The 26,588-nt window shown below is 42.7% G+C and overlaps 1 protein-coding gene across 1 annotated transcript in view; it reads left to right on the top strand.

Annotated features, from left to right (window-relative positions):
• Positions 1–26,588, top strand: part of tln2b (talin 2b) — a 239,193-nt gene that overhangs the window by 17,084 nt on the left and 195,521 nt on the right. The window contains 2 exon segments of the mRNA XM_034176485.1: positions 22,997–23,124; positions 23,413–23,476. Of these exon segments, the coding sequence (XP_034032376.1) occupies positions 22,997–23,124; positions 23,413–23,476 (192 nt within the window).

The raw sequence follows: 26,588 nt of genomic DNA on the forward strand, positions 1-26,588 counted from the left end.
CACAGGTTGTCCTGAAAAAAAATAGACATACCACTTGATTGTGCGATGCAGGGTGAGCTTTTAACAGTAATAATAAAACATTTATGCCAAGCTAGTGAACTAGGGTTAAAATTATGTTTGTATGTGAATTTGATGTCTACATTATGAGACAACATGACACCATAAGTGAGTCGTTGGGTTGTTTTACGCGCTTCAAAACTTTGAGCTCTGTGTTGGTAGTGCAGTGATATTGGAATGATCTCAAAATTCCTCCTGCTTAGTCACAAGATGCAGACCATGTAATGATTTAGATGATTTCTAGGGTCTGACTTGTGTGTTTCAGCCATCAAAGGTCATGACATGAACATGTTTTTTGTTATTGTAGCAATACTGTAGTTTACGAGGTCTGTCAATAAAGCAACGGTCCTTTTTATTTTTTTCAAAAACTATATGGATTTCATTCATATGTTTTTACGTCAGACATGCTTGAACCCTCGTGCGCATGTGTGAGTTTTTCACGCCTGTCGGTGACGTCATTTGCCTGTGAGCACTCCTTGTGGGAGGAGTCGTCCAGCCCCTCGTCGGAATTCCTTTGTCTGAGAAGTTGCTGAGAGACTGGCGCGTTGTTTGATCAAAATTTTTTCTAAACCTGTGAGACACATCGAAGTGGACCGGTTCGAAAAATTAAGCTGGTTTTCAGTGAAAATTTTAACGGCTGATGAGAGATTTTGAGGTGATTCTGTCGCTTTAAGGACTTCCCACGGTGCGAGACGTCGCTCAGCGCTCTCAGCCGCCGTCATCAGCCTGTTCAAGCTGAAAACCTCCACATTTCAGGCTCTATTGATCCAGGACGTCGTGAGAGAACAGAGAAGTTTCAGAATAAGTCAGTTTCAGCATTTTATCCGGATATTCCACTGTTAAAGGAGATTTTTTTTAATGAAAGACATGCGGACGGGTCCGCGCGTCGGGACGCAGCCGACGCGGTGCGGCGGCACAGGAAAAACACCTCCATGTTGATAACCATTTGTAAAATCCAGGCGGCTTTTGATGGCTTTCAGTGGAGTGAGTATATGAGAAATTGTTTAACAGCAGGACATGTTCCAACTTGTCCTTAAGGCTTTCAACAGAGGTGTTTTTCCTGCAGCCGACGCGCGGACCCGTTCGCACGTCTTTCATTAAAAAAATCTCCTTTAACAGTGGAATATCCGGATAAAATGCTGAAACCGACTTCTTCTGAAACTTCTCTGTTCTCTCACGACGTCCTGGATCAATAGAGCCTGAAATGTGGAGGTTTTCAGCTTGAACAGGCTGACGACGGCGGCTGAGAGCGCTGAGCGACGTCTCGCACCGTGGGAAGTCCTTAAAGCGACAGAATCACCTCAAAATCTCTCATCAGCCATTAAAATTTTCACTGAAAACCAGCTTAATTTTTCGAACCGTGTCCACTTCGATGTGTCTCACAGGTTTAGAAAAAATTTTGATCAAACAACGCGCCAGTCTCTCAGCAACTTCTCAGACAAAGGAATTCCGACGAGGGGCTGGACGACTCCTCCCACAAGGAGTGCTCACAGGCGAATGACGTCACCGACAGGCATGGAAAAACTTAGCTTGACTGACAACTGGAGCTGGCGAGTGGAATGGAAGCTCCTCCTATTTGATGACGCACCGGTGCGAATTTTCGCAGCGAAAGTCCACCCAAGCAGAGCGACACACCGGGCGAAGGAGGCGCGTCCGTCGCCTGGCGACCCACGCGAATTTGTAGCGTCTGATCGCGCCCGGTGTGAACGCGGCATTAGAGAAGTCACAAAAGCTACATAAGTACTGATATTATTACAGTGATCATGCAATTACACATGTAATTTCAAGTCACAGCATGGCAAGTTATAGTAAATTACATGTCATGGCCAAGCCAAAAACAAGATCTCAGGGTAAAGAATTTGATAAAAACCCTCGTATATTATGCTGTGTTTTTGTGCGTTTTTTCTATGGAGTGATACCTCAGTATGAGGTTATTTCTCCATGAAACAAATTACATACATTTTAAGGAGTGATACATTAGTTGGATGATTGCAATGTACAACAAGTCACACTCCAGATTTAAATTAAATCTGGAATTTGAATTACAAAAGGCAAATGAAGAGAACGGCAAGTCAATAAAACTTATGGAGAATCGCATTGCCGACCTTGAGCAACAGACTAGGTCAGATGACCTCCTCATCATGGGTTTGGACATTAAACCTCGGAGTTATGCAAGAGCAGTGGCTCCAGGAGGGGAGCCCTCTGAGTTGGACAACCAATCTGTGGAGGAACAGGTGATCTCTTTTCTGAGTGCTAAAGGAATTTCGATAAACTCTGGAAACATTGAAAACTGTCACCTTTTACCCCGGAGAGGTCAAACGCAATCAAAAGTCACAGTGTTGAGGTTTGTAAATAGAAAACAAAAGATTGCGGTTCTCAAGCAAGCAAATAAACTTATGGATGGCTTTTCATCATTTGATGATGGAACCTTTGCGCAGGAGTCTAGCTTAAAATTCTTTGAAGATACTGAACACAGTTTTCATAACTTTGAAAACAATATTGACCCAGATTGTTTTTTTCCTGAAAATATTATTCAAAATTGTAAATATTTTCCCTGAAGAGAAACTGAAGGATGACTCTTTAATAAATGGGACTTTTTCTATTATACATTTTAATAGTAGAAGTCTCCTTACAAATTTCTCTAAAATTCAGGACTGTTTCAGAACATCAAATAAGCAATTTTCAGTTATAGCTATCACTGAGTCTTGGTTGAGAGAGGAGCTAGAGGATGATGTTCAGCTTGAGGGATATGACTTTTTTTGCAATAAACAGGAAGAATAAACGAGATGGTCGTGTGGCACTTTATGTAAGTTCTAATCACCAATGTGAAATTATACATATGTCATTTTCCTTGGAAAATATCATGGAATGTGTTACAGTTGAAATTAAATGTAAAAAATCAAAAAATATAATTATAAGCTGTGTTTATAGAGCTCCAGGATCACATATCAATACTTCTGTGGATAGACTGACTGACATGTACAACACAGTTAATAATAACAAGCTTTTGTTTGTCTGTGGAGATTTTAATATTGATTTTTTTTTTTAAACCCTTGTGGTCAATTACAAATAACTGAATATCTAAACTCTATGTTTTGTATGGGTCTATATCCTGTGATCACACATCCAACCAGGATAACTAGGAACACATCAACACTCATTGACAACATATTAACAAATGCCATTGTAGGGAATATAACAGGTGGAATACTTATTTCCGATGTCAGTGATCACTTGCCAGTTTTTGTAGCCTTTCAGTCATCAGTGGACAGCATGCACCAAACAAAAACTGTACATTTTATTAGGAAAATAACTAATGTTAATATTGAGAACCTCAGAAGGGATTTATTGCGCCAAAATTGGTGTGAAATGTATTGTGATGATGTTGATGAATCATATGAATCATTTATTTCTGTTGTATCTAATCTGTATGATAAACATTGTCCACGGGTGCCTAAAACCGGAGATACACAAAGGACTGATAAACCTTGGATAACAAAGGGACTCCTGAATGCATGTAAAAACAAAAATTTATTGTATAAGCAGTTTTTAAAATTTAGAACTAATGAAGCCAATAGGAAATATAAGACATATAAAAATAAATTAACAAACATTATGCGATTGTGTAAGAAGCAGTATTACTGCGATTTGTTGGAGAAAAATAAAACTAACATTAGGGGTACCTGGAAGCTCTTGTGCGAAATCATTAAAAAGAAAAAAGTTGTTAAAGATTTATCCATCTTACTTTTATATAGACTCTGATAAAATTGTAAAAGGAAATAAAATTATTGCTGATTATTTTGATTATTTTGTTAATGTCTGTAAAAATTTATCAAATTCCGTTGTAACCACGGCAAAGTGTTCTATGGACAACTGTAAATTAATTAATAAAATTCAGGATTCAATGTTTATTAGACAAACGGAAGAAAAAGAAATTTTTAACATAGTTCATAAAATTAAGGGGAAAAAAATCCATTGACATTGATAGCTTTGATATGGTTTTGATTAAGAACATTATTGACTGTATTATCAAACCCTTAACATATATTTTGTAACCTGTCACTTATGACTGGGAAATTTCCCTCCAGAATGAAAATTGCTAAGGTGATACCATTGTTTAAATCTGGCGATAAACACGTTTTTTTCATATTATAGGCCAATCTCTTTGTTAGATAAGATAAGAAAAGCCTTTATTCATCCCTCAGTGGGGAAATTTCAGTGTCACATCGCAGCATAGAACAGTAGGAATAGAAGGGCATGCAACAAAACAACAAGCATCTCTCAAAAACAACCACAGTTACCACAGTTTTCTAAAATTCTGGAAAAAATATTTGTAAAGAGGTTGAATGATTTTATAGAAAAACATCATATACTTAAAGAACAGCAGTATGGTTTCAGAAAAAAATCGAACAACTTCTTTGGCTTTAATAGATTTTGTGGAACAAGTTACAAATGCGATAGAGAAGAAGCAATACACTGTTGTTTTTTTACAGAAAGCATGTGATACGATTGATCATACCGTATTATTGGAAAAATTACAGAGGACTAGTATTAGAGGACTGGCCTTTAACTGGATAGCTAGTTATTTACATAATAGATATCAGTGTGTTCACCTTGGTGGTATAAAATCAGAATTTTTGAGGATTACATGTGGAGTGCCCCAGGGGTCAGTTCTCGGGCCATTATTGTTTTGCTGTATATTAATGATATAGGTTTGGTTTCTAAGTCTTTGAGTTGTATTTTATTTGCTGATGATACAACTGTGATTGGTAGTGGAGATAATTTGAGACAGCTCTTGGACTTGGTGGAGAGGGAACTGCAAAAATTTAAATACTGGTTTGACTCTAATAAATTATCACTTAATTTCGGTAAAACTAAGTGCATTATATTTGGAAATAAGCTTAGAAATTTAAGCGGTAAATTATTGTTGAATGGTATTGAAATTGTTGTTGTGAAAGTGTAGGAACACGGACCCACAACAGGGGGCGTAAAAGAACGGGCAATGGATAAGCCAAACGGTAACAATTTAATGTTGTAAATTGTGCACAACGGAATACAGACAACAATCAGTTTGGGACTACAGTCAATTACACGTTGGGTGACGTGTGGGCAGGCTTGAGGATAGGAGACGCCCGTCCAGAACCGAGCCGGATCCCACACGGCCCTCACCGCCAACGGACCTGAAGAACACCGGAGCCGCCAAGTCCTGGGTCCCCAGGTGGTCACCGTCTTCAGCTGTCAGACCTGGTACTGCTGGCAGAGAACAGAAACAACACAGGTGAGTGTGAGTATGCACACTCAGTAATTCCACAGTCTGTGTTCAGTAAGGAGGGAGCACCTCCACCTCCAATCACACACTCGTGCAGCTCCTGTCTAATCACTTATCTGGTTGGGGTGTGAAGCGAAGCCGTCGCTGATCACACCAAACGCCAATCCCACAGATAAGGCAAACACCACAGGAAAACGGCTGCAAAAGAGTTCAGACTATTATACAGTTTTAAGTCAGCAGAGAAGTTACCTCCAAGGTAGCTGATTTCTCAGCGAGGAGGTGGAGTTGCAGTCCGGCCTTTATGGTGATGGTGATGAGTTGACTGAGTGACAGCTGGTGCTGATGAAGAGTGACAGCTCCGGCGCCCTCTCGTGCTTGAAGCCCGCACTCCAAGCAGGGCGCCATCTGGTGGTGGTGGGCCAGCAGTACCTCCTCTTCAGCGGCCCACACAACAGGACCCCCCCCCTCAACAGGCGCCTCCTGGTGCCCAACCAGGCTTGTCCGGGTGCCGCCGGTAGAAGTCGGCCAGGAGGGCCGGGTCCAGGATGAAGCTCCTCTTCACCCAGGAGCGTTCTTCGGGTCCAAACCCCTCTCAGTCTACCAAATACTGGAACCCCCAGCCCTTTCTACGGACATCCAGGAGCCTGCACACGGGCCAGGCAGGCTCTCCATCTATGATCCGGGCAGGAGGCGGCGGCGCCGGTCCGGGGGTGCAGAGAGTTGATGTGTGGTAGGGTTTGATCCGTGAAACATGGAACACTGGATGAATCCGCAGTGAAGCTGGTAGCTTCAGCTTCACTGCGGCCGGACTGAGGACTTTGAGTATGGTAAAGGGTCCTATGTACCTGTCCTTGAGCTTCTGGGATTCCACCTGCAGGGAGATGTCCTTTGTGGATAGCCAAACCTCCTGCCTGGGCTGGTATGCAGGGGCCAGGGAACGCCGGCGGTCTGCATTGGCCTTAGCTCTCGTCCGGGCTCTGAGCAGGGCAGAGCGGGTGGTACGCCACACCCGACGGCACTTCCTCAGATGGGCCTGGACCGAGGGCACCCCGACCTCTCCCTCCACTAGTGGAAACAATGGGGGCTGGTACCCCAAACACACCTCAAACGGGGAGAGGCTGGTGGCAGATTAAACTTGGCTATTATGAGCGTACTTGATCCAGGCCAGATGGTCACTCCAGGCCGTCGGGTGCGCGGAGGTCACACAGCGGAGGGCCTGCTCCAGTTCCTGGTTCGTCCGCTCTGCCTGCCCGTTCGTCTGGGGGTGGTACCCAGACGAGAGACTTACGGTGGCCCCCAGTTCCCTGCAGAAACTCCTCCAGACCTGGGAGGAGAACTGAGGACCACGATCCGAGACAATGTCCGATGGAATCCCATGCAGACGCATGACATGGTGGACCAGGAGGTCTGCAGTCTCCTGGGCCGTCGGGAGCTTCGGGAGGGCCACGAAGTGGGCCGCCTTGGAGAACCGGTCCACTATCGTGAGGATGGTAGTCATGCCCTGGGACGGCGGGAGGCCCGTGACAAAGTCCAGGCCGATGTGAGACCAGGGGCGATGAGGCACGGGCAGAGGCTGGAGGAGGCCTTGGGCCTTGTGGTGGTCGGCTTTGCCCCTGGCTAGGTGGTGCAGGCCTGGACATACTCCCGGACGTCGGCTTCCATAGACGCCCACCAGAAGCGCTGCCGGTCCACTGCCACAGTCCTTCGCACCCCTGGATGACAGGAGAGCTTGGAACCGTGACAGAAGTCGAGGACCGCAGCCCTGGCCTCTGGTGGAATGTACATTTTGTCCTTCGGACCTGTCCCCGGGTCCGGGCTCCGTGTCAGGGCCTCCCGGATGGTCTTCTCCATGTCCCAGGTGAGGGTGGCCACGACAGTGGACTCGGGGATGATGGTTTCCGTCGGGTCTGACAGCTCGGTCTTGACCTCCTCTTCATGCACCGGGGACAGGGCGTCAGATCGTTGGTTTTTCGTCCCGGGGCGGTAGGTGATCCGGAAGTCAAAACGCCCGAAGAACAGCGACCAGCGGGCTTGCCTGGGGTTCAGATGCCTGGCGGTCCGAATGTACTCCAGGTTCCGATGGTCCGTGAAAACCGTAAATGGTACCGATGCTCCCTCCGACAGGTGTCTCCACTCCTCAAGAGCCTCCTTCACTGCAAGAAGTTCCGTATTGCCGACGTCATAGTTCCTTTCAGCCGGGGTCAACCTGCGGGAAAAGTAGGCACATGGATGGAGAACCTTGTCGGACTCCCCGCTCCTATCCCTGAGTCAGAGGCGTCCACTTCAACTACAAACTGGTGATTGGGATCGGGCTGCACCAGAACCGGTGCAGTCGAGAACCGGCATTTCAACTCCCTAAACGCGATTCGCACCGATCCGACCAGGTGAAGGGGACTTTTGTGGAGGTCAGGGCTGTCAGGGGGCTAGCTACCTGACTGTAGCCCTTGATGAACCTCCGATAGAAATTTGCAAAACCGAGGAACTGTTGCAGTTTCCTACGGTTTGTTGGTTGGGGCCAATCTCTCAACGCCGCAACCTTGGCCAGATCAGGGGCGACGGAGTTGGAGGAGATTATGAACCCCAGGAAGGACAAAGTGCGGTGGAACTCGCACTTCTCGCCCTTCACAAACAGCCGGTTCTCCAACAACCGCTGTAGGACCTGACGTACATGCTTGACATGGGTCTCAGGATCCGGAGAAAAGATGAGTATATCGTCTAGATATACGAAGACAAACCGATGCAGGAAGTCCCGCAAGACATCATTAACCAACGCTTGGAACATCGCGGGCGCATTGGTGAGGCTGAACGGCATGACCAGGTACTCAAAGTGACCTAACGGGGTGTTGAATGCCGTCTTCCACTCGTCTCCCTCCCGGATCCGAACCAGGTGATAAGCATTCCTAAGATCCAATTTTGTGAAAATTTGGGCTCCATGCAAGGGCGTGAACACTGAATCTAACAGAGGCAACGGGTATCGGTTGCGAACCGTGATCTCGTTCAGCCCTCTGTAATCAATGCATGGACGGAGTCCGCCGTCCTTCTTGCCCACAAAAAAGAAACCAGCACCCATCGGGGAGGTGGAGTTCCGGATCAACCCGGCAGCTAACGAGTCCCGGATGTAGGTCTCCATTGATTCGTGTTCCGGACGTGAGAGGTTGTACAGCCTGCTGGGCGGGTACTCAGCGCCCGGTATCAAATCAATGGCACAATCGTACAGACGGTGTGGGGGCAGCATGAGTGCCAGATCCTTGCTGAAGACGTCAGCAAGGTCATGGTACTCGGCTGGCACCGCCGCCAGATTGGGGGGGACTAAAACCTCCTCCTTAGCTGTCACACCGGGTGGAACCGAGGATCCTAAACACTCCCGGTGGCAGGTTTCGCTCCACTGAACCACAACCCCAGACGGCCAATCAATCCGGGGATTGTGTTTTAACACCCATGGAAAACCCAAAATCACTCGGGAGGTAGAAGGTGTTACATAAAACACAATCTCCTCAATGTGATTCCCAGATACAACCAAAGTCACGGGCTGTGTCTGGTGTGTGATTAGTGGAAGAAGGGTGCCATCTAGTGCCCGCACCGACAGTGGTGACGGTAAGGCCACTAGAGGGAGCCCAACCTCCTTTGCCCATCTGCTATCCAGCAGATTCCCCTCCGACCCCGTGTCCACCAGTGCTGGGGCGTGAAGGCTTAGATCCCCACTCAGGATTGTGACTGGGATACGTGCAGATTTTCGGCGTCTCCCCGCATGGGTATTGTGACCCACCCTTAGCCCAGTCTCTAAGGACGAGTGCTGCTGTTTTGACCGTTTGGGGCATTCGCTCTGTGTGTGCTCGGTTGAGCTGCAGAGGAAACACTCTCCACGGATCAGCCTTCCAGCCGGCTCGCGCTGCCGCGATGCGGAAGTCGACTGCATACTTCACTGCGCTTCGACACCCCTGTCGTATCGACAGCAGCACGCTTGAAGCGGTCTCGCCTCTATGAGGGTGGTCGAACACCTGTCGGAACTCCCTCACAAACTCAGTGTAAACCGTTAGGAGCCGTGAATTCTGCTCCCAGAGCGCCGTAGCCCAGGTGCGTACCTCTCCTCGAAGCAAATTTATAACGTAAGCCACCTGGCTAGCGTCTGACGCGTACATGATGGGACGCTGTGAAAAGATGAGCGAGCACTGCATCAAGAAGTCCACGCACATCTCCACACAGCCTCCGTACGGCTCCGGAGGGCTTATGTATGCTTCAGGGGAAGGTGGGGGGGTTCGTTGAACGACCAGTGGAATGTCTGTTTCTGGCATTCGGTCAGCAGGAGTTGGTGCTGCAGCAGCGCCCTGAGCATGCGCTTCCACCTGGGCGGTGAGAGCCTCCATCCTTTGATGGAGAACAATGCTCTGCTCGGTAACTAAGTCCAACCGAGCAGTAAAAGCGGTTAAGATGTGCTGCAGCTCACCTAACACGCCTCCTGCTGGCGCCTGTGCACCTCACTCTTCCATTGGCTGTTCAAGCGATGGTTGACGCCCCTCGGGATCCATGACACTGGCCAAGAAATCCTGTTGTGAAAGTGTAGGAATACAGACAACAATCAGTTTGGGACTACAGTCAGTTACACGTTGGGTGACGTGTGGGCAGGCTTGAGGATAGGAGACGCCCATCCAGAACCAAGCCGGATCCCACACGGCCCTCACTGCCAATGGACCTGAAGAACACCGGAGCCGCCAAGTCCTGGGTCCCCAGGTGGTCACCGTCTTGACTGAGTGACAGCTGGTGCTGATGAAGAGTGACAGCTGTCACTCCCAGTGGCTCCGGCGCCCTCTCGTGCTTGAAGCCCGCACTCCAAGCAGGGCGCCATCTGGTGGTGGTCTGGGTGCCGCCGGTAGAAGTCGGCCAGGAGGCCAGCAGTACCTCCTCTTCAGCGGCCCACACAACAATTGTATCTCAAACTAAATTTCTTGGAGTTTTTGTTGATGACAAGCTTAGTTGGAAAACTCATATAAAACATATTGAGTCTAAAATATTAAAAGTTATTGCTGTCTTATACAAAGTACAATACTTTCCCCCCCCAACATCTGTTGGTTTCATTGTATCACTTTACTTGTCCCTTATATGACTTACTGCATTGAAGTTTGGGGAAATACATATAAAACAAATACTAATCCAATATTTCTGTTACAAAAAAAGCTATAAGAGTAATAAGTAAAAAACCATATCATGAACCAACAAATTCACTGTTTGTTCATCTTCAGTTTTTGAAATTTTATGACTTGGTTGATTATTTTACAATACAGATAATGTCTAAAGTTAAAAATGGACTCTTGCCTCATCATGTCCAGGAGCTGTTTAAAATGAGAGAGTCCAGTTATAATTTGCGTGCAACTTTGGTGTTTGATAGAAGAAAGATTCGAACTACTGCTAAAAGTCATTGCATTTCTGTAAAGGGAGTTAGAGTGTGGAATGACTGTTTAGATTGTATTAAAGTATCCAGTACATTGGCTTGTTTTAAAAGACTGTATAAAATAATACATTAACTTGTTATAGTTTGCGTAATTCAGTAAATTGACTGTGTGGCTGTTTGTCTGGTGTATTACTTTGTATGTTTCACTGCGTTACATTGCTGACTGGTAATTGTTTTTTGTGTTTATTTTTTGTTTGTACACAGAAATTGATGTACGGGGTGGGCGTTTATAAGCGTTTGCTTCTGCCCACACCCTTTCAGCCGCACTAAATTGGTAAATTGTTTGAGTTTTGTTCTATATGTTTTAATTTTTGTTTTCTCTTGACTTGTTTTGTAAATGAGAGATTTTGGCTGTGCGTGCATGCTGAATAAACCATTCATTCATTCATTAAATTAAATGATTGAGTTGTCTACTTTGTATGACGGAGCAAGAGATATGTCTGAGATAATCATTACACTCCAACAACACTTAGCACGGCATTTTGAAGCACGTGATACAACCCACCATACACTTATGGTGTCATGTTGTCTCATAATTTATATTTTACAAACACCTACAGACATCAATTTAAGACACTCTAAGAACTTCAAGATGTTGGCTAGAGCAGTAGCATGAAGCATTGCAATCTGCAGAATAAGGACACATTTATGTAGCACTGCATTTTACCCAACAGGCATTGCATTGGTCCAACTTCAAGTGATGGCCACTGATTGTTGACATTTTGGCGCATGTACGGTGCATGTTAATCATATGCAGTGATGGGCACAGATAACCAAAAAATTAACTTCTATAACAGATAATCAGATAACTGAAAAGTTATCTTTGATAAAGATAAAATGATAAACCACCAAAAAATGTATCAGAAGTTACAGATAACCGATAAATTCCAGTATTGTCTCTGGTACATTTGCAACTACTAATAAACTGAATTTGAGTTTTAACACCACGATCGCTTCTGGTAACAGCAAAAGCAACAACAAACCCAAACAATGAGCCCACACTTCTGTCTTTGAACATCTTGCCCCCTGCTGGAAGCTCTTGTTTACTACATGGCTTCCAGCACAGAGGTAAGCTAAGAGCAGCCACAAAGCCCAGCTCTCTACCAGTCACAACGCTCCGGTCAGGCGGAGGTCTTGGAAAATAAAGCCATGCTGACTTATGGTTTTAATTTATAAAAAACATTAATACCGATAGAATAACTCGATTAATGTCAATTCTGTCATTTGTACAAAGTTAAAATATAACATATATCTTTTAATGTTGAATAATGCACTAATTCTGAGGTTTTGTAACAAACAGACAGATCGCAAAGGATTCTGGGTAAAATGTGTCTCTGCTAAACATTGATTTGTACAGTCTTTCATTATGTAAACCAACACATTAATGTGTCGTGTTTCGTGTGTTGTGTTTACAGATAAATGTGCTTTTGTAAAGTATTCTATTTTTTATTAGTAAAAACAGGCGTTTTTACGGAGCCCTGAAAGTGTCATTGCAAAATGTTTTGCATGTGGAGAGAATGTGCGCACGTTTTATGATATTGTAAAACGTGCACTCAATATTGTCTTGACACATAAATGTTGGCTATTCGCCCTATTGGCGTTTCAAATCCCACAAAACCTCGAAGAGGTCACCGCGCTGCGAGATCTCAGTAACATTGAGAATAGGACTGCAACAAACGATTTTTTGGGTAATTGATTAATCTGATGGGGTTTCGACACGCTTAATCGATTAATCGGATTAGCGGGGAATTTTTTAAAAAATGTGCCAGGGAAACAATTTTTATCTCCTTCCATCACTTTATTTAACAACAGAACATTATTTGAAAACTTAAAATACTTGAAAATCAACAAATTGTCAAATGTCCCTTGGCTGTTGAAATATAAAATAATAAAGAATAAAACAGTTTATAATAAAGAACAAAAATAATTATTTCAAATGGCATTGCTTTATCAAAGTGCTGAGTTGCCATAAAACAACATTGAAACATATAAATGTTATAAAATATATGGTGAAAAAAGAGGTATTTTTATTGCTGCAAATGAGCAATTAGCATAACCAGTTAACCATAAAACCTAAATCAAAAACTGTAGCCTGACTCATTATATGTGCAACATTCTCTGTATAACTTGTAAACTATGTGGTCATTTCACAATGACACACGTGACTTATCCCACATCTCTGTCTGTCTGTCTGTGTGTGAGGGAACGAGAGACTCCACTCTCATACTGTATTTGAGCAAACTTTGGAAACATGAAGGCTTTCAACAGTAAAATAAAGCCTATAAATGAATTTCTGGAGCTATACAAGCAGAAGCAGCTTGTTTTATGTGAAGACTTTGACAGAGTTTTTTTCCGCTGCAGCGCTGCTCGGCTCTCTGTCTGCGGGGGGGCAGTGCAGCACAAACAGCCTGGCTGTATTTTACAAAAACTACCTGATAGCACTACCAAACTACCTGTGACGGCGCTGTCAGAACACTGTGGCGCAGCGTCGTTGTTCCGTTGTCTGGGGAGAACCCTGTGTTATTATGTTTTCCGATTGTCCGCTGCATGGAGTGTGGCAGGAAAAAACCGAAGACGCTTTCTCATGAGGTGCGAGAAGAAGTTGAACGTTTTAAACCAAAAAAATAAATAAAAAATGCCACTTGTCCGGTCGGACAACGATTTAAACCTATTACTTGTCCGATCACATTTTACACTTGTCACGGACAATCGGACAAGTGTTAATGTCGATGGTAGGACTTTGACAACATTAATAAAAAAAACTATCGGTGCTGTTACTGTTCTTTCTTTTTCTTTTTCTCTCACTCTCTGCCCCTCACCTCACTGTTCTGGGAGACGTGCAGGCAGCCTGAGCCTGACTAGATCCAACCGTCAGGCTTCATATCACTGCCTGACTTTTCCTTAAATTTGGCACAACTGTGTAGCTATAAATGACTTTTCTGTTTCACAAGAGCCTGGCTGTTGTGTTTAACAGAAAAGTGTGTATGGGTCTTCCAGAAAAAAGAACAGCAATTTTATTGACGGCTATATACATCCACCTGTTGCTTCATTCATCCCGTCACCAACACCAGCTGCTCTGCCAGAGGCGGATCCAGCCTTTTATAGGGGATGAGGCCCCCTCCTGGTTTCTCCACACACCGCACTGGCTTTCTTATCGTATCATTGTTTCACTGTCCATTCATTTGGATTTTACTTTACTTAAAGTGCATTTTATATGAAGAATTTAATTTTGATACTTAAGTACAGTAAATGTCAGATACTTTAAGACTTTTACTCAAGTAATATTTTTAAAGGAGAGTTTATCTTTTACCAAAGTAATTTTATGTTAAGCTACTTGTACTTTCACTCAAGTATCACTTTGAGGTACTTTATACAAGACTGCAGTTTTGGAATGTTGTGAACTCTACACAGATGTTGAAAGCATAAAATGTTTTCACACCAAGATTCCTTGCTGTGCCTGCATTGAATTCACATCATTTTTGTATAATTATCCTATGAGTCAGTCTCCTGACTATGAAAGTTCTAATCAGGAAGTGACAGTTATTCAGAATTTGCTGTGGTAAGATTTTGGCTGATCATTGCGCACTCCACATCTATTGCAGACTCTGCAAATGGAATGTAAAAATTCCTTGTTTCATGCCATAAGTAATAATGTTTTTTTATTCTTATTTTGCTGCAATCCTTTGTGCACGAGGGCATAAAAATTTTAATGATCCATCAACATGGACAGCTTTAGTAAAACGTGTAACATTGTCAACTCCACATGATTTTGTCCACATAGCAACTTTTGCTTTCATGCTTCAAAATGTCTAATTTTCTCCACCTACATTTGTTAGAAGTTGAATAATAGTTGTTTGTATGCTTAAGGTAAACAATTGCATTTGTTTTTTTATTACTTGACTTTAATATTTAAAAAAATAATCATTTAAATTTTTAGATACGTATGTAAAAACTAAAAATATGTAACACAGGGTTCATCATGTTCATCATTGCATTGCTCAGCCATTTTTCAAGATATTCACTGGTAACACCCATCAACAGAAAGATATTAAATTAGGTTATCAAATACCATCCATAGTATCATAAAGAAGGCATTTCACTATATGGCAATTATCATTATTTAAAGCAAATATTCTTTCCAAGAATTTAGAAGACAAAATTTGAGCAACTTTGTGAGTTCAAACAGTTATACAATATTCCCAATAAGAAGATTGGTGACATCAATGCCCTTTTCAGATATACACGAGGGATATTGTGCATTAATAACACATAAATTACTGCTTGGTCATCCTGATTGTGTCTGACCGATTACTTCTTTTTTTGTGCAGTTGCAGTACTGTACAAAGCTTTCCAAAAGTAATCCCTTGTCCATGTGGTTATATCAGCTATTGATGAATGGCAGTTCTTGATGTAGTACTGTTTGAGTAATCAGAGATCACGAGTGTTCATTCTGGGCTGGCACCATTGTCCTTTTATAAACTGTAATATCTCAAGGTTTCCTAAATAGTTTGATGTTATGTACTGTCACAAATATGCAAATTCCTTCCAGTCTTTCTTTGTGGAACAACGTTTTTAGACATTTCAATAATTCTGAGATGCATTTGTTAAGAATTTGGAGATCCTCTGCCGATTTTTGCTCCTCAAAGACCCAACCTGGCAAAGGATACTGCTTTTGTCCCAAATCATGAATATATTAACTTGTTGACATCACTCACTCACTCACTCACTCACTCATCTACAACTGCTTAATCCAATTAAGGGTCATGGGGGAGCTGGAGCCTATCCCAGCAGTCATAGGGTCTGAGGCAGGGTACACCCTGGATAGGATGCCAGTCTGTTGCAGGGCCACATATAGATAAATGAATACATTTACAGTCACATGTACACCTATGGACAATTTAAAGTTTCCAATCAATCTAACCTCCATGTCTTCAGACTTTTTTGGAATGTGTTGCAGGCTTGAAATGCAGAAATCGAGATAAATTAACAAATGAAATCCAGCTGACCTTAAAAAAAATGAAATATCTTTGGTTCATACAGTCTGCAATGAAACGAATGTCAAAAAAAAAGCATAACTGTAAGGGGGGGGGGGGGGGGTTCTTGCATTTTTAGATTTTTTTCTCACTAGGGGTTACACACAGTTCAGTTTGTAGCATTACTTTCTCAAGCATTAACAGGTTTTTTTTTCATTGTAGATTGTTCAATAAGTCTGTCACAGATCATACGTAGTAGTCAGTGTGCATGTTTGTAGCACTTTCACTTTGTCCAGTTTAAAATTTATTTCCTCTGTGAATGCATTTCTTTCTTTCTTTTTTTCTTTTTGCCTGTTTGTTTCTTATTACCTAAATTGTTCAAAAAATGGGTTATTTTCCCATAAGAAGGTTGAGAGCATGAGGCCTGAATGAGAATGTGGATTTTTGTGGATCCACAAAAAGCTTTTTTCCTTCGTTTGTTTATTTATTTATTTATTTTGACCGTGGCATGTTAAAACAACTGATTTTAAAGAAGCTATGTTGGAAATTAAATCCATCAAATTTTTATTGAAAACAGTGGGTGTGGTCTTCTAGAATCAGGTCTGCTGTATTTTACAGCACATGTGCATCAAGGTGTGGAGTCAGCTGATTAACCCCCCCCCCCCCGCCCCTTTAGAAAAGCATACATGTTGCTTTATTCTATTTTGATGAAAATTTGTAAAAATGTACGACTTAAACTACTCATACAAAGAAGAAGGAGACTATGATGATGATGATGATTGTGGATACAGGAAATTTGTAAATAATCTTATGTGAAAGGGCATTGTGTATCTCAAGAAATCATTTTATGAAATTATGAAAGCGATGTTTTTCAGTATGCAAAAAAAAGGACAACAACCAGGAAATTATAAAACACTGTTTGTTAAATAACATTGTTTTTTTTAATGGCATTTCTGGTCTTCAGAGGTAAATTATGCAGGTCATAAAGCTTTTATTACTTGTGTACCCCATGATTTATTAGATGTATTTGTTAGATTTATTAGATCAGGTGCTGTGTGCATTTATTGGCCTTATTGTATTCCTTAACCATTTATTTTTATGGCAGTATAAACCACTGTGCCGCTTTGTGGGCAGCACAGTGGTTTAGTGGTTAGCACTGTTGCCTCATAGCAAGAAGTTCCTGCAGTCGCTGGCCGCCTGGTTCTTTCTGTGTGGAGTTTGCATGTTCTCCCTGGGTTCACGTGGGTTCCCTCTGAGTACTCCAGCTTCCTCCCACTTCCAAAAAGTTGCGAGTTAGGAAAACCGGGAACTTTAAATTGACCGTAAGCGTGCAAGGCATGCAAGACTGAATGGGTTTCTCTGTCTATATGTGGCCTTGAGATAGACTGGCATCCTGTACAGAGTGTACCCCACCTTTCACCCTATGACTGCTGGGTTTGACTCCACCCCACAACCTTTGATTGAAGTAAGTGGGTATAGAAAATTTTTGAATGAATAATGCGTTGTGCTGCTTTCAAGCATGGTGGACTGATGGACCTCGTCCCTTTGGGTTGTCACAGTTTCATATGTCTTGTGCTTAACTTCCACTTGTGTAAGATTAAGGGCCCATTCACACATAACACGATTGACGCCGACTGGCGCATGAAAGAAGAATTGCATGCCACTCGTGAAAAATCGGAGCAGCCTCGAGTGCCTCGTACATCTGTCACCACAACCATTTGCGCACACCAGCAGCCAAAAGATAGCAAGTGCCCTGCGAGTGCCCATTCGACCCCCCTCTCGGCAGCTGTCAGCCAAATTCCAGGTGCCACACGCAAACATCCAACACTACTCGCTGGGCACTTCGAAAAGACAGGGCTATTCACGCTCTCAGCATGATAGTGGAATGCAGATGACCACATTCGAGCTGTCTGTGAAAATTGTGTAAGTGCCACATGAGTGGCACATATATCAAGCAACACATGTAGCGTGCGTGTGTGTCACCTCCCCCCCCAACACACGTGGGATGTGAGTGTGCGTGACATGCTGATAATTATTTACAGATGAAATCACATGGGGCCATGTCTGAGCGTGCACAGTACAGCAAGGCGCCTCTCAGCTGATCGCCGGCCAGCCACTCTGATAGCTGGAAATGACAACTCAGTGCACACGATGTGTTAAATTAAAAACAGAGAACACAGCCAGGACAAGTATATAAATAAATACTACAATAACTACATACATAATTACATAACAAATAAGTAAATTAAATAAACACAGAACAAACAATCAGACAGTGACACTTTGTTCTGTGTGCTGATCGAAAAGGTAGGCGTGTCTGCAAACAGCTGCAGCTGTTGGGATCTGTGGACCTGCAAGTCACAGCTGGAGAACATGTACAGTTTTGTGACGGACATGACCTTACAACTCTCCATTGTGAGGCGCGTGCATGTGCATTCTGTCCTCACGTGGAAATACATAAAAACATATCACCTTTGCAGTGGGCTAGAGCGACCGCACAGCGCACACATCTGCAGGCTGTGCCAGGTGAAAGGGACCATCTGATCATGATCACATGTGCTGGTGTGATTAATCTACTCAGCTGGTGATGTGAATGTGTGTGTGGTTTCCCCCTGACAGCAGCAGCGTGATGTGGTGCCACACGTTGCACTGTGCGGGCACTCGCACTGTGTTCGTACACTCTCGTGCACAAAACCATTGCTGCGGTATCGTACACGCCCGTCCGACCGTGTGTCCCTCCCAACAGCAGGTGGAATGTTTCATGGTTCCCCATTTTGTTTTTTGTTCACGGATTTTCGGCCAGTTCCTGCTTCTATCGCCCAACTTTGTGTTATGTGTGAAGGGGCCCTAAAATTTTATATCTAACAATTGTATCACTAGCCATGCCTGTTTTGACAAAGGTTGTGACAGACAGATTAATCAGCCACTTACTTAATAGACCAATTTAATGCATTTTGAGATAATTTGCTTTGGCTGGTGTATGTGCTTATGAGGCCAAGTTATATTTAAAAAAAAATCTCCACAGGGGTCGTCATTCTGGTTTCTATGGAACAATGTTAGGACTACCACGTGTGTCAATGCAGACAGGTGCCTTAAAACTGTGGGAAGTAATGTTTTGGAACAGAAGATGAAGTCCTTTTGAGGTCCTGAGGTCCATTGGTGCCGGTCCTTATCTCTGCAATTGGTAGTATGAAGCAGATGAGAGTCTGACTCCTCCTGGGTAGGATACTATTCCAATGCAGGTTACTTTTTCAGCCAAAACAGGTACCCATTTACAACTGGGTGGACTGAAACAATGCAGATTAAGTGTTTTGTCCAAGGATGCATACAGGTTTCTTGAGCAGGATTCAAGCTCAGGTCAGGCTGGCTGCTTATCCACTGAGCTACCTGCTTTAAATAAATGTTACCAAACAACATTTTTAAATACAAGCCCAAAAATCCACCACCATGACCTGTGTTTTTTTTTCTTTTTCTTTTTCCATGCAACTTCACCAAAAAAGAACCCCAAACTCACATATGAAAGTGGACATGGGAACTCTGGCTGATGTTTACTGGTCTGGTGTGTGATGTGTGAAAATAAGGCATTTGGCATAATTCGGACTTCTTGGGAGAAGTGTTTCTGCAATAAGAGACATTTCAGAAGCCCTGTGACAATGGCAGTGACATCAGTCTCCCTACTATAAGTTGGTGTACAACCAAAATGATTGTGAAGATGTTATTTGTTAAGCTCAAAATAACCCGCATATTACTGCTTAAAAACAAAAAAATCAGCATTATATATTTCAAACATCGACTGGCCCATTCTCTTGAAATTGCCATCAATCATTGAAAAACCCATTTCGGTCGACACTAATTCAGCATTTGGCTTCACTGTCTTGTCTGTTGATGGTCGAATTATCCTCTGGCTCTTCATATCAACACACAGACACAGTCCTAAAGGATGTTCTGGATCCTGAGTGCATTCAGAAAAATTACATGGACTGTCAGGATGCTGAGACTTCACTGGTGTTGAGGTGTGATATTATTTATAAAAACAGCCTGTTTCTTGAAACTTAAAAAAAATTCTCTGGTAAATTTAGTGTGCACTATGAATGTCTTTTCCCCAACACTTTAACCAAATTTGCACATGTACATCTGGTTCACTTGTTATTCCTAGCATCCTATTTCACATTAGCACAGTCTAGTGAACAGTGTGGATATGTGTGAGTGGCACATGTTAATTTTAGCTCTCACCCATGCTTGTTTTCTTGTGCTCAGTAAGAGCTTATAATCTGCACTGTGAATTATACTGTGGAAAAAGGACTTGATTGCCGGTGGAGGCGATTGTTGTCCTTGTTACAACAGTAAGCTGCTGGTAAGTTTTTCATAGATGTAATGGGACTTAAGTATGAGTTGAGCCCATGCTGTTCACTGATATGCGAGTCCTAAGAGCCCAGATGAAGCCTTTCTCACTGTCAGCCAAGCCTATCGGCTTTTGGAGCCATTAATTTAGCAGCAGCACACTAGAGAGAGAGAGAGAGAGAGAGAGAGACTGAGGCAACACTGACTGCCCCCTGGAGAAAACGGCATACACTGACAACCATTTGAAAGATGTCAACAAAGCAGTCTCTTTTTCCATCTACCTAAATGGGGAAGATAATGTAGACAGTCTGAAAAGCCATAGAGATGAGCATAAATTCTCAGCATCACCAAACTGACATCAGCCTTTCTTTTTTTAGTGGAAAAAAAACTTTTAATCATTAGATTTCTTGCACGTTAAGGGATATTGTGTAATGCTGATGGGATACTGTGCAAGACTGATGCATTTCTATGATTTTTTTTTTTCCTTTTAATAATGTCTAATGAGGCTGTGATGACAAATAGTTGATGCTGCTACATTTGAGACTGAGAGAATGACTTTATTGTCACAAAACACATCTTATTTGGCTCTCCTGTGTGGATGAGCCTCGGTAATTTATCTGTACAATGTCCCTGCTTTACAAATAGACTTAGGCAACCTATCTTCCACCCAGCACACAACCTAACGCATGTGTCATTGCTCATTTCCTCCCAAAACGATTGTCATTTTCACGCCCAGCTTCCATTTCCTCTAGATCATGATATTGCCTGCACTCATCTTTGCAGCCATGGGCATGTTGGCCTCAAAATGAGGCATGGTCAGTTACAAATCTGGTGCCTTCTTATCAACACAAGAATGTGTTTACACTTTAGACCACCAAAAATCACATTTAATGTGCTTCTGTGTTTGTGATATTTAAACAGCAAAATTCAAATATGCTTGACATAAGCTGATTCACAACACACATGCACTGTAGTCTTATTATGTAGTCTTGCACACTGATTGCAAGACTACATAATAACAACATGAAACTGAACTGCACACAAATAAAAGAAACAGCTAATAGAAAAAAAACAACTTTAATAACACTGATTTATACTTTTTTCCACAGGGGTCTGGACATTAAACATGGTATGAAATGAAAGCATGTCTCCTGATAATACATCACTACAATGCATAACAACCAGTGCTTTGATTAAAAAAAAACACACTGCAAACACTAATCATACTGTCATACATACAGTATGATACAATGAGTTTTCCTTATCTGTTATAAGAAAAAGTCATTCCAACTATGTAATAGTACACAAATAAAGAGCACAACATCAAACATGACAGTTAAAGACAGACAAACAGCTCTTAACTTACTTCACAAAGTACTGTACAGCAGGTGATGAGTGTCGGTATGATCCACTCAGCTTGCGTAAGGTCTGTGTCAAATTCCACTGGAAGCAGATGCACAGTGGTCAGTGAACATTCTTTATACAAAGCAGCTCCAGTAGGTGTACAGTATGCAATGTCCTCATAGCTCTAAATCCAGCTGTGGCAACTTCTGCCGTTATCTCTTTTTTGCCAGCTAAAGCTCACTTGCCCTGCTTGCGCAGATTGATTCCTCACCAGAAAACCTCTCCATGATTTTCACTTCTATCTATTCAATACCACAGAGCTCTATGCTGCTTAGACAGGTGACACTATGATTAGTTGATTTCATGATATGCATATATATATATATATATATATATATAGATAGATAGATATAGATAGATAGATATACGAGGTCTGTTAGAAAAGTATCTGTCCTTTTTATTTTTTTCAAAAACCTGATGGATTTGAATCACGTGTGCTTGCATGAGCCAACCTTGAACCTTCGTGCGCATGCGTGAATTTTTTCACGCCTGTCGATTGCGTCATTTGCTTGTAAGCAGCCTTTATGTGAGGATGGGTGTAGTCTGTCGTTGTTTTTTCTTTGCAAGGAAATGGCGGAACGACTGGAGCAGCGCGACTGCATCAAATTTTGCCAGAAACTGGGCGACAGCGTCTCATAGGACATGTTCTGACATGCCCAGCTCTTCCACAATTTCTCGGATAGTCACACGACTGAAAAGCCACCGAAAGCCATCTGAATCTTCCGAATGGTGGAAGAGCTGGGCATGTCACAACATGTCCTGTGAGACTTCAACACGGTGACGCTTTTGCTCCGCCATCAGCTTCGTGCCAAAGCCATCGGCGTGAATTTCGCTGCAACTCTTTTCATGGCAAAATCTTCTGTCACAGTGGAATGTGCCGAAAAAGTGCTGATGTCCACACTCTTCCACAATTTCTCGGATAGTCACATGACGGTCCCGCATCACCACAGCGTTCACTTTGGAAATGATCTGGTTATTTCTGCATGTTGATGGCCGCCCGGAGCGTGGCTCGCTCTCCACCGTTGTGCGGCTGTCTTTAATCCGGTTGTACCGCTCCTTAATCTGTGTGATGCCCATAGCATCGTCACCGAAAGCCGTCTGAATAATCCGAATGGTTTCCATCAGGCTGTCGCCCAGTTTCTGGCAAAATTTGATGCAGTCGCGCTGCTCCAGTCGTTCCGCCATGTCCTTGCAAGGGACTACACCCATCCTCACACAAAGGCTGCTTACAAGCAATGACACAACCGACAGGCGTGAAAAAAATTACGCATGCGCACGAAGGTTCAAGGTTGGCTCATGCAAGCAGACGTGATTCAAATCCATCAGGTTTTTGAAAAAAATAAAAGGTCGGATACTTTTCTAGCAGACCTCGTATATATGTTTTTTGTTTGTTTGTTTGTTTTTTTGCAGTCCTCAACCCTTTGTCACTCATTTCTTTTTCTTGGATTTGTGTGTCTGTGTCTGTCACTCCCTCCACCCCTCCTCTTATGCCCATCTCTCCTCCAGGCAAGGGATGATATACTGAATGGCTCCCACCCTGTCTCCTTTGATAAAGCCTGTGAGTTTGCTGGGATTCAGGCTCAGATCCAGTTTGGACCCCACGTGGAGCACAAACACAAGCCCGGATTCCTGGAGTAAGCTTTGATTATCAGGAATATACATTAAAACTCTTGCTTGTCATTCACTCTGTGCTTTTGTAAGTTAAGATCACAGCTTTGCATGTACAGTGAGTTTCTGCTTTGGTGCTGCAAGGACTTCCTCAACTGGAATGTTGAGGGTCAGTGTCAGCTGTTACTAGTGTTTACTGATACAGTATGTAGGCAGCAGGGTAAAAATGACCTCATATGTGTAGGTATGTTCATAGAAAAGGAAATGTCTGTGGTGTAAAACTAACCATGTAAATTTATCATTTTTCTTTATAGCCTGAAGGAGTTCCTACCTAAAGAGTACATAAAGCAGAGGGGGTCTGAGAAGAAAATATTTCAAGTATGTATTTTGCATTGCTGTTTGCTTGAACATTACAGTTAAAAAAAAAAGTGTTATCCAAAGATAGGGTTTGTGCAGATAATCTAAAATAATGGGTTTTTATTTGAGCAAAGAAATGATCAAATAAGCATGTACATTGTATGAAGGGATCGTATATTGCAAAATCAATTTTGATTTACCTTGTCCAATTAAACATGGTTGAGGTTTGATGTTTAAATGAATGGCTTGTTTGAGGATTCTGTGCCTTATGTCACAGAAGTCTATACGTATGTAATCTGCTTGGTATGTCACACACGTCCACTGAGCCAGTATGCAAGCTGTCTGACGCCTATATGGTTTGTAGCCAGGGAGAGATAGCTGTAAACAGCAGTTCCTTTCTGTTTACAAAACAACAGGCACAGAAGAAATTTACTGCTTAGAGATTTAAACATTTTGTTTGTTTTTGTCTTAAAGCTGTACAGCCTTTCAAAACTGACAAAATTTAATTTATACCTAAATGTAAGCATTATAATGTAGGTTGGTTTTTATAACAGTTTGCAAATTTACAGCTTAGTTTAATGAAGAGAACATATTTATGTGGGGGGAATTCCATAACTGATATTTTTTTTTTCTAAAGCCCAGTTTATGCTACTCAATATCCACAACTTTGTAGCCACGCAGAGGTCTCTGCTTTGTTTAGAACACCCTCCAAGCTTCTCTCTGTAACCTGACGTGCACCTCCCAAAAAATTGTAACTACATATCGAGACGATGGAGACCATACTGGCTGTGATTGGTTCACTAACGACATGATTTCCAGAATCTCACTGTCCCAGCTTCACAGTCAATGACTTTCATGAGATAGTAAGCCAGTGTTCAGGAAAACCGTCATGCCCCCTATTGTACTGGCAGTGAATTGCATTGCAACACCCACCAAGCCCACAACTGCATCAAAGCAATTGCGTAGCCATGGTGTTAGGGAGTAGTAGAAGCATAAAAAGGCCTTAACAGCATCTACAGGAGGAAGCGCGTGTGCACATGCATGAGGTTTATAAATGTTATTAAGAAATGATCAAACAGAAGGGGGTTTTCAGGGAATACTGTTAAGTCTTCAATTTCCATACCATAAGTCAGAACAAGATCTAAAGTATGGTTAAAGTGGTGGGTGGACTCATTTACATTTTGAGCGAAGCCAGCTGAGTCTAATAATAGATTAAATGCAGTGTTGAGGCTGTCATTCTCAGCATCTATGTGGATGTTGCGGTATTGTATCACTTCCTGTTCCGGAGCACAGTGGTGTTTTGCTGTATCTGTTAGCTGTTTAATCTGCGCAGTTAGATTGATCTAGTTAACTAGATAACGATTTGTTCACAGTGTAATCTTTACGTGCCTTAACTAAAGCACTCCCTCTGCTGTATCACCTCTAAATTATTTACACATTATTCACTTTGTGTGTTTTTAGGAATCCGCTAGCTTAGCGCAGCTATTAGCTCTTAGCCGGTTTAGCATGGCGGCTTCTCCTGTCTCCCGCACTTTTCTGCTCTGGGTGTGAAATGTTTAGTTATTCCTCGGCCTCCTTTAGCAGTAATGGTACTTGTAATAAGTGTAGCTTATTCGTAGCTTTGGAGGCCAGGCTGGGCGAATTGAAGACTCGGCTCCGCACCTTGGAAAATCCTACAGCTAGCCAGGCACCTGTAGTTGGTGCGGACCAAGGTAGCTTAGCCACCGTTAGCTGTCCCCCATCAGATCCCGAGCAGCCGGGAAAGCAGGCCGGCTGGGTGACTGTGAGGAGGAAGCGTAGTCCTACCCGGTTACGCCAATCGGAGGTCACTAAAATTAATATTGAATCGGTGTGTAACTTTGCAAAAACAATGTCGGACTCTGTAGTTTTCTCTGGGCCCCTCACCAATCGGACCGGGAGTGACATGTTTAGCCGCATGTTCTCCTTGAATTGCTGGGTGTCTGAGTGGTGTCAAAAAAATGAGGTGGGCTTCATAGATAATTGGCAAAGCTTCTGGGAAAACCTGGTCTTGTTAGGAGAGACGGCATCCATCCCACTTGGATGGAGCAGCTCTCATTTCTAGAAATCTGGCCAATTTTCTTAAATCCTCCAAACCGTGACTATCCAGGGTTGGGACCAGGAAGCAGAGTTGTAGTCTTATACACCTCTCTGCAGCTTCTTTTCCCCTGCCATCCCCTCATTACGCCATCCCCGTAGAGACGGTGCCTGCTCCCAGAGCACCAATAACCAGCAAAAATCTATTTAAGCAAAAAATTCAAAAAGAAAAAATAATATAGCACCTTCAACTGCACCACAGACTAAACAGTTAAATGTGGTCTATTAAACATTAGGTCTCTCTCTTCTAAGTCCCTGTTAGTAAATGATATAATAATTAATCAACATATTGATTTATTCTGCCTTACAGAAACCTGGTTACAGCAGGATGAATATGTTAGTTTAAATAAGTCAACACCCCCTGAGTCACACTAACTGCCAGAACGCTTGTAGCACGGGCCAAGGGGGAGGATTAGCAGCAATCTTCCACTCCAGCTTATTAATTAATCAAAAACCCAGACAGAGCTTTAATTCATTTGAAAGCTTGACTCTTAGTCTTGTCCATCCAAATTGGAAGTCCCAAAAACCAGTTTTATTTGTTGTTATCTATCGTCCACCTGGTCATTACTGTGAGTTTCTCTGTGAATTTTCGGACCTTTTGTCTGACTTAGTGCTTAGCTCAGATAAGATAATTATAGTGGGGGATTTTAACATCCACACAGATGCTGAGAATGACAGTCTCAGCACTGCATTTAATCTATTGTTAGACTCGATTGGCTTTGCTCAAAATGTAAATGAGTCCACCCACCACTTTAATCATACCTTAGATCTTGTTCTGACTTATGGTATGGAAATTGAAGACTTAACAGTATTCCCTGAAAACCCCCTTCTGTCTGATCATTTCTTAATAACATTTACATTTACTCTGATGGACTACCCAGCAGTGGGGAATACGTTTCATTACAGTAGAAGTCTTTCAGAAAGTGCTGTAACTAGGTTTAAGGATATGATTCCTTCTTTATGTTCTCCAATGCCATATACCAACACAGGACAGAGTAACTACCTAAACTCTGTGAGT

The sequence above is a fragment of the Thalassophryne amazonica genome, chromosome 8, assembly GCF_902500255.1.
Source record: "Thalassophryne amazonica chromosome 8, fThaAma1.1, whole genome shotgun sequence".
In the NCBI taxonomy this organism is placed as follows: Eukaryota; Metazoa; Chordata; class Actinopteri; order Batrachoidiformes; family Batrachoididae; genus Thalassophryne; species Thalassophryne amazonica.